Below are 17,202 nucleotides of genomic sequence, written 5' to 3' on the forward strand. Positions count from 1 at the left end.
TAGATAGATAGATATGAGCTAGAGAAATAGATATGAGATAGATAGATATGAGATAGATAGATATGAGATAAATAGATAGGAAAAAGATAGATAGATATAAGATAGATAGATATGAGCTAGATAGATAGATAGATAGATATGAGATTGATAGATAGAGAGACATATGAGATAGATAGATATGAGATAGATGGATAGATATGACATAAGGCCCATTTAGACACAACGATTATGACTCAAAAGATGTCTTTTGAGCGACTTTTGAGCAATAATCGTTGTGTCATTTAAGCGGAGGATGCAGGGGACAAGCAGGGGGGCGCTTGTTCTCTACATCCAGCTGTTCCCCTCTGGGAGCGCCTGGCTGTCCCAACTCCAAGCGGAAGATGCAGAAGACAAGTGAGATGGCCCCGCTTGCCTGCTGCATTCAGCTGTTCTCTGCACGGAGCGCCCGGCTTTTATACAGCCGAGCGCCCCGAGTGGGATATGGAGAACACAGCAGGACTGCTCTGGTCTTCATACCCAGCCTGTCATCAGGGAGCGGGATACAGCTGAAACAATAGTATCAGCTGTATCCCACTCTGAATCCCTGATAAGGCTCATTGTTGTCTTTCAGCACACTGAAAGACAACGATGAGCGACGGCTTAACGAAAAATGCACAATATCAGTGCAGTTAAACGCAATGATTATCGCTCAAAAGACAACTTTTGAGCGAATTTTGAGCGATAATCGTTGTGTCTAAATGGGCCTATAGCTAGATAGATATTCTGGTCTTTGCCTGGGCCTTGGGGACATTGCAGAATTTCTTAGTACTCCAACATTCTATGAAATATGGATTGCTTAGCAATAGACATCAGTCCAGCCTTTAATAAAATAGTCAAATATCATGGCCATCGCAAATGTTCTAACTCAGACCAAAGCCTGCTTGAGATTCGCTCGACTGCGCCACTATATTAAAGAGTATTCTCACTCACGTCCTATCAGTTCATATTTCTGGCTTCATAATATCAGCATCAGAAAACATCGACATTCATTTTCTTGTATTTTTAACAGTACAAGAATGTGTGATAGAGGCGGAGCATAGGAGAGTAGTGTGTGTCACATAGGAGAGTAGTTAGTGTGACAGAGGCAGAGCATAGAGGAGTAGTGTGCATAACAGGCGGAGCATAGAGGAGTAGTATGCGTGACAAACAGAGCATAGAGGAGTAGAGCATTGGATAGAGGCGGAGCATAGGAGAATATCGCGTGTGACAGAGGTGGAGCATAGGACAGTAGCGCATGTGACAGAGGCAGAGCATAAGGGAGTAGTGCGTCTGACAGAGGCGGAGCATAGAGGAGTAGTGTGTGTGACAGAGGCGGAGCGTAGGAGAGTAGCGCATGTGACAGAGGCGGAGCATAGGAGAGATACACACAATCCAAAGTGGTCTTTTGTAGGGAAATGTAATGTGATTGTTCACCTTCCCAGGAATGGACAGATAATAAAGTAATCTTTCTGAGGTGTGAATATAGACTCTCTGCTGCCTGAGGCAAACTATAGAAAGGCACCCCCTCCACCCAGGGGTGCATCTGCCATTAGGCAAGTTGGGCCACTCTTCTGAGGCAGTACCACCTTGTGGGAAATGGGGTTCGGTGTGACTTCCAGAGCTTACATAAAGCAGGTACAATGTCAGTGTGATCTGTTTGTAAGTAACCAGCCAGAATGAGCTACATCTACAGAGTACTAAGAGCAGCATGTGGGTTGCAATGGCAGCCTCAAGCCTTTCAAAGTTTCCCAATTTTGCTATGCATTCCTGTCCAATAGGTGGCTGCTAAAAGTACAATATACTGTAGTACAGAAGTATTGCAGTGTATCGTACAGCGATAAGAAGGTCATAAGTTCAAGTCCCCTATGAGGGACTTAAAAAAGGAAAAAATAAGTTTAACACTAGAGATGAGTGAACGTACTCGGATAGGCACTACTCGTCCGAGTAATGTGCCTTATCCGAGTACCTCCCCGCTCGTGCTGAAAGGTTCGGGAGCTGCCGCTGCTGACAGGTGAGTCGCAGCGGGGAGCGGGGCAGAGCGGGCGGGAGAGAAGGAGAGAAAGATCTCCCCTCCGTTCCTCCCCGCTCTCCCCTGCAGCTCCCCGCTCCGTGCCGGCACCCGAACCTTTCAGCACGAGCGGGGAGGTACTCGGATAAGGCACATTACTCGGACGAGTAGTGCCTATCCGAGTACGTTCGCTCATCTCTATTTAACACCTTTTCTACAAGGATTTAAAAACATTATTAAAAGTTAAAAAAAATTCACAAATTTAGGCAAAAAAAAGCCATAAAAACATAACTGTTATTGTCACATCTGTTGAACTCTGAACATTATATATATACTGCACCGTAAATGTCATAAAAAATGCACAATGCCAGAATTGCATTTTTTAGCACCCCTTCACTCCCAAAATGGAATAGGAATGAAAAATTATCAAAAAGTCATATGTACCTAAAAATGGTACTAAAACTGCAGCTCACTTTGCAAAAAACAAGCTGTTGCACACCCCATCTTAGAAAAAGTAGATTTTTTCTTTTCTTTTTGGAAGTAGTAAAACATAAAAATCTTTATAGCATTGGAATCATTGTAACTGTACCGACCCACAGAATAAAGTAAACACGCCCGTTTTAGTCCACCATGCATACCGTAAAAACAAAACCCAAAAAACAATGGGACAATTGCTTTTTGAACTCTATATGATAGTGTTTTTTTTATGGTGTTGTTTTTATGCATTATAGGACAGTATAATTTATAGGGGTTGTACCAACATTGTCTTTTATCACCTATCCATATGATAGATCATAAAAGTCTAATCATTTGGAGTCTCATTTGTAAGACTCCCTACAACTAGAGTCCCATTTTCAACCTCCTCCTCACTACAGGCCCGCTGAAGCCCCTGCAGTGAAGATGAGAAAGAGCAGGGGACATAGGACCCCATTATTATGAATAGAAATAGTCAACTTTGGTACAACCCTTTTATGGTTCAAAATGTATTTATTCATTTTTCATTTTAACAAGAATTTAACATTATGTCATCAGGGGCCATGTCAAAGGGGCAAAACGCATCTTTGTTTGAATAGGAATTTATTGCAATAAGATTCATGGGGCCATGAGTGCTCTGTCCATGTTTAATATCATTTACGTGTCAATGTAACTGTTTTGCCTTAAGGTTAAAATCCAATAAAATTTATTGAACAAAAAAAAAAAGAGGTGAGCAAAATTGCCATCCTGTGTTGTTCCAGTATGTCTTAGCGCTTGGAGGAGTGGGGGTGAAAAAAATCAATCTGTGCGTCTTTTCAATGTAGAAAAAACAAAAAAATGGCTAGAGCAGGCAAGACACATTTCTTGTGACATTGGCTCGTGGATTACAAAGATTTTTAAAAAAAGGCAAATGATAATTTCCGGATATGCAGCAAACATATCCATAGCCCTCGCAAATCAAAAACAGAATACTGGGTGCCCATCTAGGAAATGAGGAAGAGTTAAAGAAAAAGAGACGCCATAAACATCCCAAACTGAAACAGTTGCTCTTCCAGAGACGAATGCTGATGTTTATCTGCAGGGAGAGGAATGTAGAATAGAAATTCCAGTTTTACTGTGCTGCGACGGTTCCGCTGGAGAGGCAAAAGTTATCCTGAACTACCAAAGGAATCTAGCAGACAGAAGCATCAATACAGAACCAAGTAGTCCGAAGATGGTTGACCACAAACCAACAAAAGATCAAAAAACAATATCTGTACAGACCACGTGAGTAGCTACAAAAAGTATTGGCATCCAATGCGATTTAATTAACGCGAGTCAACATCAAAACCCCCGTCAAATTATATATCCTTACAGAGCTTAAATTCATCCAGCAATCAAATGGAAAACTTGCCGTAGTTTAGCTTTTAGAAATGAGAACAAAAATTCTGAATCAACAATAGCTGTGATACCTACCAACTCCAATGTTTTGGAAAAAGACAATGACGAAAAAATTGCAGAGAAGGAGGCGAGTAGTGTTGCTACAACGTTGAACACTGAAGACCGGAATTATACCCCTTTAATAATTACAGATGTGGAGCGATCCACCATATCTTGTACCTGGCTCTCTAATTGAAGATCCCACAGAAAGTCCTATCTCAAAAGCTGGTAATGTGGGGGTAACACGCTCACAAATTTTATTGTGAAACACACTAAATTCCTCACTGGATATAAGTATGTCAACGCTTGCTTCCGAAGATACAAAAGACTCTACTTTTAAATTCTCAGAAGAATCGGATAGCTCTGAAAGCGAAGATTTACAAATACTATCAGACACAGATAACCCTTTACCAAATCCAGGTGAAGACTTTGAAAGCCTAGCCGAAGGCCAGCCGGATGCTGCCACCGAAGAAAAATACACTGTTTTCAAAAGTGCCTTACTAGAGTTATTTTCAATGATTCCATGCCCTTACAGAAAGCAATGCTTTTTGAAACTCACACATGTAAAAATTTTGAAAAAGGGGTCAATGATCATCCTTAAAGGGGTTGTCTCGCGGCAGCAAGTGGGGTTATACACTTCTGTATGGCCATATTAATGCACTTTGTAATGTACATCGTGCATTAAATATGAGCCATACAGAAGTTATTCACTTACCTGCTCCGTTGCTAGCGTCCCCGTCGCCATGGATCCGTCTAATTCTGATGTCTTCTTGCTTTTTTAGACGCGCTTGCGCTGTGCGGTCTTCTTCCTGGTGAATGGGGCCGCTCGTGCCGGAGAGCTGGTCCTCGTAGCTCCGCCCCGTCACGTGTGCCGATTCCAGCCAATCAGGAGGCTGGAATCGGCAATGGACCGCACAGAGCCCACGGTGCACCATGGGAGAAGACCCGCGGTGCATCGTGGGTGAAGATCCCGGCGGCCATCTTGGTGAAGGAAGAAGTAAGAAGAAGGAAGACGTCGCAGAGCGGGGATTCGGGTAAGTAATAAATTTTTTTTTTTTTAAACACATCTCTTGGGGTTGTCCTGCGCCGAACGGGGGGCCTATGGAAAAAAAAAAAAACGTTTCAGCGCGAGACAACCCCTTTAAAGCTCTATGCCAAAGAGGTCACATCAGCAATCTGTGGCGAAGCCAACCGATGACCCAAAACTCTCCTGCTGGAAACATATTACTAGCATCCAGTATTCTGTTGAGTGGTGCCAATTTCACAAAAATAAAAAATATGTTTCATATTCTAAACCTAAGCAGAATTTCAAAAACGCTTTTCCGGCACCGGGATAATCTGTTATTCCCCATAATACATAATCATTGGGTGCAGCAGAAGGCAAACCTTATTTCAAATTTTAAAATCCGACCAGTGTATTGCTGGCGATGGCCAATCAGATAGCCCTGGGCTTTCCGCCAAATACACAGTCTACACATTTTTGAAGGTACAGAGCAAAAAAATCCTAGGATTTTCAGAGGAGCAACTGGTACTGCTTGCTAGCTCTGTTTCACTTGAAACAAAAGCTTTTAGAAAAACTCTACAGGAGTTGATTGCTGAGGGCTTGAATGTACAAATAGTTGCAACCGATCGTCATCGCTCAATCCGAAAAATAATGCGTGAGGAATTTCCAGCTATTGCACACGAATTCGACGTCTGGCATGTGGCAAAATCATTAGGAAAAAAATTGCTTGGGGCCTCAAAAACGAGTCACTGTTCACTAATTGCACCTTGGATTGCGAGCATCAAAAACCATTTATGGTGGTTTTCGCAAACAAGTAGAGGAAATCCGGATCTACTGGTAAAAAAATGGTCATCATTGTGCAGCCATATTGCAAATGTCCACGAGTGGGAAGACAAGAACCTATATCACAGCTGCAATCATGAAATATTGGATACCAATACCGCTTGGTTAGCCCCTGACAGTGCAGCTCATGTAAAACTCAAATCAGTAGTTTTAGATAAGAATTTCCTAAAAGATATACGCCATTTATTACATTACACTGGAGATTTGGAAATCTACCACGCTAGTGTGCTAAAATACAGACCCAAACGTATACATTTTTTTAATGACGGAATGATGGCTTGAACGGAACTCGCCGTCCTGGACCATAATTACAATGTGGGACGTGTGCAGTCTGTCAGCAAGCAAGCGGTATCAAAATGTGGGAGTGCTGCCCAGAAGAGGTTTTTTCATGTTTGTGAGTGGTTTTGCATGCGCGTCAGTGTTTTTGACATGTGCGCTAGTGTTCTTTCCATGTGTGTCAGTGTTTTTTCCACGTGCGTTACTTCTTTTTCCATGTGCGTGAATGTACTTATAAAATACACTATTGTGTTTTCAGTGTGGGTTATTGTTTTATCTTTGTGCAGTATTTTTTTTTTCAATGTTCATTCCTTATTTTTGGGGGACAGAATTGCTCTTTTTCATGTGCGTAGGTGTTTTGCTATCTTTGTCTTAAAGTTATTTTCTATATCTGGTTACCTCTTTTTGTTGTAAGTATGAGAAATTGCTATTCTTTTCATGTTCATTTTGTTAAATGGGCGTTTTAAGTTCAGTCATGAAGTGGTTTGTATTTTTTTGATGTGCTTTCGCATTTTAAACGCCCTTTTTTTGTTGTGGACCTGTTTTCATGTGTATGCCTATTTTAATGTTGGCATTATAGTGGTCATTTCCTGCTGTGCCTGGTAAGGTTTACAAGTGCTTTTGTGTTTTTAATCCATAATGTTCATTTAATTTTTATCCCCCCTCAGATACAACCACACCAAGATCTCTGAGTCGCCATTGCATTTTACATTCCTTTTAGCCATATACTGCACCTGTGTGATCATCTGCAGTACATGCTAATTAATTTAGAAGAAAATGATGCAATTGATGAAGGCACCAAGCTTCACTCCAGCCTGTCAGGACATCATTGTGATGCCTTGTCCTTTTTTTCTCACTTGGGTGGAAGAACCTTTTTTAAAAAATTTTTTCAGGTAAGGCACTTATTTTTTTAGATAGGGACTTGCAAGCTAATGAGGATCCTTAACGTGGATTGCGAGCTTATCTAAAATGACAAAGGTACGCAGAATTTTCCAAATTTTTGGAAAACGTATTAATATTTTTTGTTACCCAATTTGGCCATTTTATAAACCAATACCTCATTTTTTTAATAGAAACTTTGGTCATGCTGCTGAACTCCAGGCTACTTGGGCTACCTGCAGACGTTCTAAGATGTTGCAAAAAAACTGCATGTGACCATGCAAACTTCCAGCCACGCCCACGCCCCTTTTTATATTAAAATGAGCCAGCTTTTCCCACAGTTTATGCAGATCACACAGAATGACAGTTCTGGGTGTATGCGTAGCGGGCAGCTTCAAATGACTTCCATACAGGAAGGTTGTGATTTGATTAAAGTATAGAAACAGCACATGCTTCATTGATGTCGCTGGTACCGCCAATAATAATTAGCTGTACAACAGAGAATAGGCACAAGGCAAAGTGCAGACCCGCGCTCCAGCTGGATAGGTAATAATTGGATTTCTTCTCCACCATGTCCGCCAGCATGGATAGAATTCCGTTGCAGGATTCATCAGTGCATGTAATTGATCATTCAGCCTAGATGTCTAAGGGGCACATTTAGACACAACGATTATCGGTCTAAATTCACTCAAAAGTCATTTTTTGGGCGATAAGCGTTGAGTGCAGTTACACGGCAAGACGATCGCTCAAAAAACACTGAAACAGCATTTTGAGTGACAGTTTTGAGCTAGCAACTTGCATAAATGTGTAAATGATGGCGCACGCTGTATGCAGAAGACAAGCGGGACCGCTATCATCTGCATACAGATGTCTTCTCGGAGCGCTCAGCTGGTATACAGTTGAGGGTTCCAAGCGTGGTATGCAGAAGACAAGCCTGGCTGTTTGCGTTCTGCATATAAATGTGGTCTTCTCGGAGCGCTATGCTGATATACAGTTGAGCGCTCTGAGCGGGCTATACAGAAGACAAGCGTGACCTCTTGTCTTTTGCATACTCCTGCTGTGTTCTTGAGCGAGATACCAGCTGAAACAATAGTATCAGTGGTATCCCGCTGAGGACTCATAAGACTCATCCTTGTCTTTCAGCTAGCAGAAAGAGAACACCCAGCAAATTGTTATTAAAAAAATGCACGATGAGCGGACAGTTAGATAGAACAATTTGCACACAAAATATGGCTTTTGGAGCGAATCGTTATCTAAATGGGGCTTACCAGGTAGAATATCAGTAGTGTGTGTATGTATGTGTATATATATATACATACATATACATACATACATACATATACACACACACACATACATACATACACACACATATATATGCACACATACATATATATACATATACATATACACACACATACATATATATATATATATATATATATATATACACACACACACACACATACATATATACACACACATAATATATATATATATATATATATATATATATATATATATATGTGTGTGTGTGTTAGACTGGGGAAAATATAATCCTTTTTAACAGAACCATTTTATTAAAAACAATCTACAAATTCAGGTCAAAGTCCTAATTACTATCGGCTAGGTCCATGTAATATTTGAATCCAGTGTAATTTGCGTCTGGATCACTGTACTGCAGGCGAATTGCATGTATTACAGGTGCAGGGATCGGGATGCGACAGTGATTTCCCAGATAGCTGTGAATCCAGGCTGTGTATGCTTTATAGGCACCCACTCTCATAACCCTAAAAAAAAGGAAGAGAAAAAGGAAGTAAATGAAAAGCAAAGAAAAAAAAAATGCTCCACTCTCAAATAGCAAAATGAAAACTGCAAATTTTTTTTCCTGATAATTATTGAGTTTTTTTAAAAATTTTGATACCGTACCATCCTCTTGTATAATTCCCAAGTGGATATGAAGAAACAGCCGTTGTTTCATTTGTAAAGATACACTACTACTGTGGAGCTGACTTGCAACATGGTTTGGGGAAAGCATTTTTTTTCTTCAGAAAATGAAATGTAAAAAGTATTAATTTTTTAATAAGAAAAATTACGTTGTGATATTAACAAAATGACGTACAGTATGGTATGCTGTATGATTTTCAATAAACTATCTTTTTTTTAACAAAAATTGGTTGGTTTGTCTCTGTTTTTAAGAAAAATAAGATTTTATAACTCCCTATAATTTGTAACATCATATTGTCTCCTTGTAAACATCGTCGATATTCGTCTGCTCAATGTTTTCACGACAGTGCATGCTACTCAAAGAGCTCATGTTCTGTAACACATTTGTTACCGTCAGTCAAGAATTGACGTAGAACATCTTGTCCAGCGCAGCATACACATTCTGCTGCTGTCACCCTCTGAATGCACTTCCCGCAAAGACACCAGGTTGTATTTAAAAGCCTATCATCTGGTTCCGTAGTGGATGCTGAAGCGGTTTCCTTCAGTGTACCCTGTGGGTCATTCTGTAAGCACTGAACGCCAACTTCATAATTTTCCACAGCCATAGCATGTGGGCTGTTCACCAGCTCTTGCTGATGCTATGTAAATGATCAAAAATTAATATAAATATATTGAAAACACCTTCAAATTTTATGTGACTCTATACAAGAGGAAAAAGTAAAAGGAGACAGGTGAATTCATCGCTGCAGCTGATTTACCCCCCAAAAAATTTTCAGGGCAACTCTAAAAAATGTTATCATTACACCTTTTCTATCATGGCCATTTATAATTGAAGACTTGCTAATGACAATGGAGATCCCTCTATGTCCTAACTATATACATGTAGCCTTTGTCGACCGACACAAATAAATTGATTTGTGTTTGCAATGAGATAAATGTAACTGGTATGGTTAGACAGTCTGTACAACGTGAGAAGTCAATGCAAAGGGCAAAAAAAGGAAATTAATGTGTTCCAAAAAACAATGAGCGATGGAAGATACAATATTGTATATTATATACAAAAATCTTCTCCAAAAACCATTTATGCCATGAATCACATCTTTCTTGCTGTCAGAAGAATGCAAAATGCATCACCACCCCAATCCTTTTCTTGCTCTGGGCTGACTCAAATCAGTGAGAGAAGGAAATAAGATCATCCGAAAATTTGACAAGTAAAAATTTCTTTTTGTAATGGAAAGTGCCTCCAACAGCATTCTAGAACATGATTGTTGCCCTAGTTGGTAAATTGTAACCGCATATTGGCCACCGTTCTTCTAGTGAAACTACTTACTGTTAGCGAATATCAGCTTGACCCAATGAGTATTTTAAGCCATCATATTGGCCACAATAATGTTTGAGAGGCTAAAACTGTAACCAGTATTTTTTCTGTACCTCCTAAGGCCCAATGTCAACAGGCAAAATGGAAAAAAATGGCTGAAAGAAGAAGATCCGTCTGCGAGAGAGGGGAACCCGCAGCATCTGGACAGGTAAGTATAAATCTAATTTTTGGCCTCTTGTCTGCAGAAAAGAAGGGCCCTGCTGCGGGATTCTGCACAGGGAATCTGTGTGGGCCCGAATTTCGCCGTGAACATGAGGCCAATTGATGCCCAACGCTTGTCCCTGTGTGAGTATTGTTTGCTCGCGCACAGCGGCAAGCAGGGTGGCTGGGCACTGCAGATTTCTATAGTCGCGCTCCGGCGCCTCTTTCCATACAGCATGACCGATGAGCTTATCACTCAATACTCAGTGTAAATAGCGGCAGTTCAGTACTGAACGGCTGCTGTATTAAATCACTGGTGAGAGGAAGGGGAGCGCATGGAAAGAAATGTGCTGCACTGCCCCACCCCCCTGATGACCGCGATCTAAGCGAGCCTGTAATACTAGCTCCCGTGTGACAGCACGGGAGCGCAGACACATGGACGAGTGTTAGGGCGCCCACCCACTGGCGATTTTTTTCCCTGCGAAATTCGCAGCATTTTTTTCTCTGCAGGGGTCTATGGGACTTGTAATGTTAAAATCGCGATCGCGCAAAATCGCAATTTACCGCGAAATCGCAATTTTGCGCGATCGCGATTTTAACATTACAAGTCCCATAGACCCCTGCAGAGAAAAAAATGCTGCGGATTTCGCAGGGAAAAAAAATCGCCAGTGGGTGGGCGCCCTTAGGCATAGTTTGCCCGACATTCGTGCCATGTTATATAGACCCTTAGTTTCCTATTATCCAGAAAGCCCTGATTTCCCTTTTAAGAATGGATATAAAACTTACCTGTGAATATTGCAGTGTAGGTGGAGCATCCTCATTCTCATCGGAATCTGAAAAATTCTTCTGCAGAAAAAATCGCCCATGAAATTATGTTGTTCTCTTCGGTTACTTCAACACATACACATGCTTTAATAAGTCTAGAACGACAACAATGCAATATGTAGCAAAGTCTTACCTCTCCAACAATATCAGTAGACGAATCAGTGAATTCCTCATTTTCATCCTCCGAAATGTCATTCCGATTGTTGTTGGCAGACTTCAATTTTTGAAAAAAGAAATATATTTTCTACTTTTCTAGCAAGAAGTGACATTACTTCATAAAGTACAGAGCTCAATAACGCACACAGAGCTGTGCTATGTGGACACAACAGTATTATTGTCCAAAATTGTTTCACCTTAGTAGCCCTCTGTAGTCGTAGTTTGCCTTTTGTAGCCCACAGAAGTAGGAGTTTGCCCCTGATAGCCCTTTTGTAGTATTACTTTCCCCTCTTTTAGCCCAACATTGTAAGGCTGTGTTTGCAGAGGACGGAAATCCTGCGCAAATCTCGCTGCCTGAGCTCACCGGAAAACCGTGAAATTTAAGTGGGAAAAGTGTGGGTTTGGGTGAGTCTTCGGCGCCTGCATTTGCCCATACCAAGTATAGAGGCCGCTGCGGAAATGAAAATAGAGCTTGACATCCTGCGTCTTTGTTTTTAGCAGGTCATGTCAATTTCGGTGCAGCTTTGCCTCAACTGATTGGCCGCAGCGTGTGGACGCGTCCTCTTTCAACGTGTCTACTTTGGATAATGTCCACTTTGCTTGCTGATCCTGTGATTAGGACCCGCTGGCTGATTTGCAGCGCGGACATTCTGCACAAAAATTCCGTGGAATTTCTGTCCCCATTGAACACAGCCTTAGAGTTTACCCTTAGCACCCCCCGTGTAGTTTGCTAGCCCCTTAGCAGCCCCCCCCTGCAGTTTGCTAGCCCCTTAGCAGCCCCCCCCCTGCAGTTTGCTAGCCCCTTAGCAGCCCCCCCTGCAGTTTGCTTGCCCCTTAGCAGCCCCCCCTGCAGTTTGCTAGCCCCTTAGCAGCCCCCCCTGCAGTTTGCTTGCCCCTTAGCAGCCCCCCCTGCAGTTTGCTAGCCCCTTAGCAACCCCCCCTTCAGTTTGCTAGCCCCTTAGCAGCCCCCCCCTGCAGTTTGCTAGCCCCTTAGCAGCCCCCCCCCCCCCCCCGCAGTTTGCTAGCCTCTTAGCAACCCCCCCTTCAGTTTGCTAGCCCCTTAGCAGCCCCCCCCTGCAGTTTGCTAGCCCCTTAGCAGCCCCCCCCCCCCCCGCAGTTTGCTAGCCCCTTAGCAACCCCCCCTTCAGTTTGCTAGCCCCTTAGCAGCCCCCCCCCCTGCAGTTTGCTAGCCCCTTAGCAGCCCCCCTGCAGTTTGCTAGCCCCTTAGCAACCCCCCCTTCAGTTTGCTAGCCCCTTAGCAACCCCCCCTTCAGTTTGCTAGCCCCTTAGCAGCCCGCCCTGCAGTTTGCTAGTCCCTTAGCAGCCCCTCCCCCCGCAGTTTGCTAGCCCCTTAGCAACCCCCCTTCAGTTTGCTAGCCCCTTAGCAGCCCCCCCTGCAGTTTGCTAGCCCCTTAGCAACCCCCCCTTCAGTTTGCTAGCCCCTTAGCAACCCCCCCTTCAGTTTGCTAGCCCCTTAGCAGCCCCCCTGCAGTTTGCTAGCCCCTTAGCAGCCCCCCTGCAGTTTGCTAGCCCCTTAGCAACCCCCCCTTCAGTTTGCTAGCCCCTTAGCAGCCGCCCCCCTGCAGTTTGCTAGCCCCTTAGCAGACCCCCGTAGTCTGCTTGCGCCTTTGTAGTTCCCCGTAGTTTGCTTGCCAATCGCAGTGTGCTATCAGGATACTTGTGCAAACACTTCACCAGCAGAGGCCATCTTTCTTTATTTTTCTTGTCCATCACCCATAACTTACCAGCCAAGACTTTTCTAGGTGGTGAAGCACACCATAGTCTTCTACTACCAGGTTATGTTTGTAATTCTTCTCTTTGTATTTATGAATGGCTTCCTCTTCCATCAGTTGGATCCACCTCGGCCTTCACTTTAGTTTCTGGACTCCTGAGCTTCGCATCACTCTCATCTGTGATACAGGCATTTTCTCATCTGTATTCTTAGCCATTCTACAGTTTTGATACTGACCCTGCAGAGATCGTCGTCTCCAATGACGTCGGTGATTGAATGGTTTAAGATTGTTCCAGGTACTGTTGAAGTCATAGGACCTTATTAGAAAAGTCTTTCTTTCAGCAGTTTTTTTTCCGAAACTACTTTCCAAATCCATCATCTCATGATCTTCTCTGCTGAGACGTAGAAATGGTTTCTTCGTGGGTTTGGAGGAACACTTGTTTATGGAACTGAATGATAAACATGCCTATAATTCAGTATGTGATTTTTGGCAAACATCTTTGACAGTGATTGACGGAGAGATATTCTGTAGTAACAGAAGGTCTCCAAGATTAATTTCAAAGGGTTTTGATGAATTACTCAATAGTTGCAAATTAAGGTTGTAGTACCTGAATGACTTAATTTTAGTATTTAGAAAAGGATTGTACCTAGAGTCATTGGGGGTTTTACTATGCTTTTTAATAACAGGATTTCCCTTGGCTGGTGAGGCAGGTGTTATCATACTAGTTATTAGAGTAGAGTGCTTGATGTTTGAAGGACTGTTTATGAATGATGTGGTGGGCTTGGACTTTGGGATCACAGTAAGTTTGTTCTGCTTCTTTGTTTCATTTTTGCTTAGCTGTTGGGAATTCTTAGAACTTGCATACAAAGGTTGATGTGCATGAACAGATTCATCCTGCCTTGTTCGACAATGTTTTTTCAGAGCTTTTTCTGTTTTTGTTTTTCTTTGTTTTTTCTTCTGCTTCTTTGTGGTTGGATCAGAAATGCTTGTGACATTTGAACTTGTTTTGCTCTGATTCTTTGGAGTTATTGAAGCATTACTACCCTGAATACATTGATCTCCATGCTTGGCTGTGGGAGCTTTATTGCTCTGGGTGTTGGATGTTGTTGAAGTTCCACTGCTATGTATATGCTGACTTGTACTCTTAACATTAGGAGCTTTATTGCTCTGAGTTATTGATGTCCCATCAGCCTGAACAGATTGACTTGTATTCTTACTATTGGGACCCTTATTAATCCCAGCTGTTGAAGTACCATTACTCTGTACAGGTTGATCAGTGTTCTTTGTGTTTACGGATCTCTTCATCGTGCCTGGTACCGAATTGCTGAAAGAAGTACAAGAGTCTTTTCTTTGATCTGAAGATGAAATGTTGGTAGTCTGTGGATTCATTTGGGAAGTGTTGCAGAATAAGCTTCCTGTTGACAAACAATAGACATGTCCTGTTGCTGGACATTGTAGATATTTTCTATCTGGGTTTTGTGGATCTGTTGACAATGGCAGGAACAGCCATGATTGATCTAAAATAGGTAATGCTGAAGCTTCTTCACAATCCATAGTCAATGGAATGTGAGATTAATATATCCAGCAATGAAATAAGGGTATAAGCGCTGTAGTGACTGGTAGTATATAAGCAGACAGACTACTCCGTCTTATAGTAGCTGAAGAGCAGGTCTGGTATGTGATGCAAGTTACTCTGGAAGATAAGAAAAATATTGCAAGGTATCATTACTGCCATATACTCTAACAAGCGTATATAAAAGAAGAATCTGTCTGTTACCAAAATCCTTATGTTTTTTGTTTTTTTTTTACTTAGCAATGATTACACATTTATATAAAAATCTCAATGCATCAGCCATTTGGTAGTTACCAAAAATTGCAAGTTTTGTACACTGCAACACTGTTATGCAACAGTCAGGGCTTTCTTATACGAGCGTTTACTAATGCTTACCACAAGCATATCTCCCGCAATGGGAGCATGCAGCAGTACGCAATATATTAAGTGCTGCGGGCCGACAAGTCCTCATACACTATCTTAGTGCGTAATACTCACCAAGATAGTGCATGTCATGTTCTTTTTTGCGCACGTATTTCGCACACTGTGTGTGGCAGGAACCGTTAAATGTAATGTGAAGTTAGTTAACGCACAGGTTTTTCTTGTTTGTATTTCCCGCGCCGTAGGTTTCCAATGACGTAAGTACCTTCAGCCCAAACACAATGTTAATTGCGCATGGGCTGCGGTTTGTATGCCTCCATTGACATCAATGGACAAAGTCCGTGCGGAATCCGCTTTAAAATAGAGCATGCTGCAATTTTTCTTCTGCTCGTGTAATCCACAATTCGTACCCGTGGGTGTGAAGGAAAATTAAATAATACATGTCCTTCAATGCCCATGTTTACCGCAGATCGTCCACGAGGACCACAACTGCAGAATCTGCAATTAAAATCGAGTCGTGTGAGACCGGCCTAAGTCATTCTACAACCTTAGGGTGCATTCAGATGACCACATATCGGCTGGGTATTCACGCCAGCCGATATACGGTGTCCCTCTCTGCAGGGGGAGGAGGCTGGAAGAGCTGGGAGCAGTTCTCTGGGCTCCCGCCCCCTCTCTGCCTCCTCTCGACCTCCCTACACTATTTTCAATAAGGAGAGGCGAGATGGGGCGGGGCTAATTCCCGGAACTTAGCCCCACCCCCGTTCCGCCTCCTCTCATTGCAAATAGTGCAGAGGGGCGGAGAGGGTGTAGAGGAGGCAGAGAGGGGGCGGGAGCTCAGAGCACTGCTCCCGTCTCCTCCAGCCTCCTCCCCCTGCAGAGAGAGACGCCGCATATCGGCTGGGCATGAAAATCCAGCCAATGTACGGTCGTCTGAAATGCACCCTTACATGTTGCATTTTACATGTATCATTCTTCTTTAGTTTTACAAATGAAACAAAACATTCTCAGGGACAGCTAAAAAAAGGCAGGCTATGGAATAATTACTAATATATATATATATATATATATATATATATATATATATATATATATATATATATATATATATATATGCATTCCTCATTAGCTAGATGTAAACCCAACTATTAAAGTGCTGATGTTGGTTTTCTGTATACTGTCCTGGAGAAACCCTTTATCTAACTTTTAGCAGTATGTTGTTGTGCTACAGTTCTTTTTATTTGACATTGTTATCACTGATAATAACATTGCTATTTCCCGACTCCACCTTGAACCTAGTCCTCTATCATTCCATGTATGCAAAACTCATTTTCGCAGATCAATTTTTGCCCTGTAACTTTGCTATGAGTAATAATCCTATCTTACAGATATGCATATCAACCTAGGCATTAAAACAACTGACATTAGCCATCTTGTTACTGTTACAATGGCACCTGTCAGAGGGTGGGATATATTAGGCAGCAAGTGCATGAATAGTCAGCATGGCAGTTTCTAGGGAATTTGGCTGGCAGGGCAAACATCAGAAAAGTGCCTCCACCACCCGTCATTTCATAAAGATGTATTCAGATTAGAGATGAGCGAGCACCAAAATGCTCGGGTGCTCGTTACTCGGGACGAACTTTTCGCGATGCTCGAGGGTTCGTTTCGAGTAACGAACCCCATTGAAGTCAATGGGCGGCCCGAGCATTTTTGTATTTCGCCGATGCTCGCTAAGGTTTCCTTGTGTGAAAATCTGGGCAATTCAAGAAAGTGATGGGAACGACACAGCAACGGATAGGGCAGGCGAGGGGCTACATGTTGGGCTGCATCTCAAGTTCACAGGTCCCACTATTAAGCCACAATAGCGGCAAGAGTGGGGCCCCCCCCCTCCCAAAAACTTTTACTTCTGAAAAGCCCTCATTAGCATGGCATACCTTAGCTAAGCACCACACTACCTACAACAAAGCACAATCACTGCCTGCATGACACTCCACTGCCACTTCTCCTGGGTTACATGCTGCCCAACCGCCCCCCCTCCCCCCCACAGCGCACACCAAAGTGTCCCAGCGCAGCCTTCAGCTGCCCTCATGCCACACCACCCTCATGTCTATTTAGAAGTGCGTCTGCCATGAGGAGGAACCGCAGGCACACACTGCAGAGGGTTGGCACGGC

At 42.7% G+C, this 17,202-nt stretch overlaps 1 protein-coding gene across 1 annotated transcript in view; it reads right to left on the reverse strand.

Annotated features, from left to right (window-relative positions):
* Positions 1-8,487: 8,487 nt before the first annotated feature.
* The window catches only part of LOC136627779 (micronuclear linker histone polyprotein-like), a 51,862-nt gene continuing 43,147 nt past the window's right edge, over positions 8,488-17,202 (reverse strand). The window contains exons 2-5 of the mRNA XM_066603176.1: positions 13,113-14,793; positions 11,345-11,425; positions 11,173-11,232; positions 8,488-8,710 (exon numbers count right to left, since the gene is read on the reverse strand). Coding sequence (XP_066459273.1) covers positions 8,687-8,710; positions 11,173-11,232; positions 11,345-11,425; positions 13,113-13,214 — 267 coding nt within the window. The 5' untranslated portion in view covers positions 13,215-14,793 and the 3' untranslated portion in view covers positions 8,488-8,686. The remainder of the gene's footprint in view (positions 8,711-11,172; positions 11,233-11,344; positions 11,426-13,112; positions 14,794-17,202) is intronic.

This window comes from Eleutherodactylus coqui, chromosome 1, assembly GCF_035609145.1.
Source record: "Eleutherodactylus coqui strain aEleCoq1 chromosome 1, aEleCoq1.hap1, whole genome shotgun sequence".
NCBI lineage: Eukaryota > Metazoa > Chordata > Amphibia > Anura > Eleutherodactylidae > Eleutherodactylus > Eleutherodactylus coqui.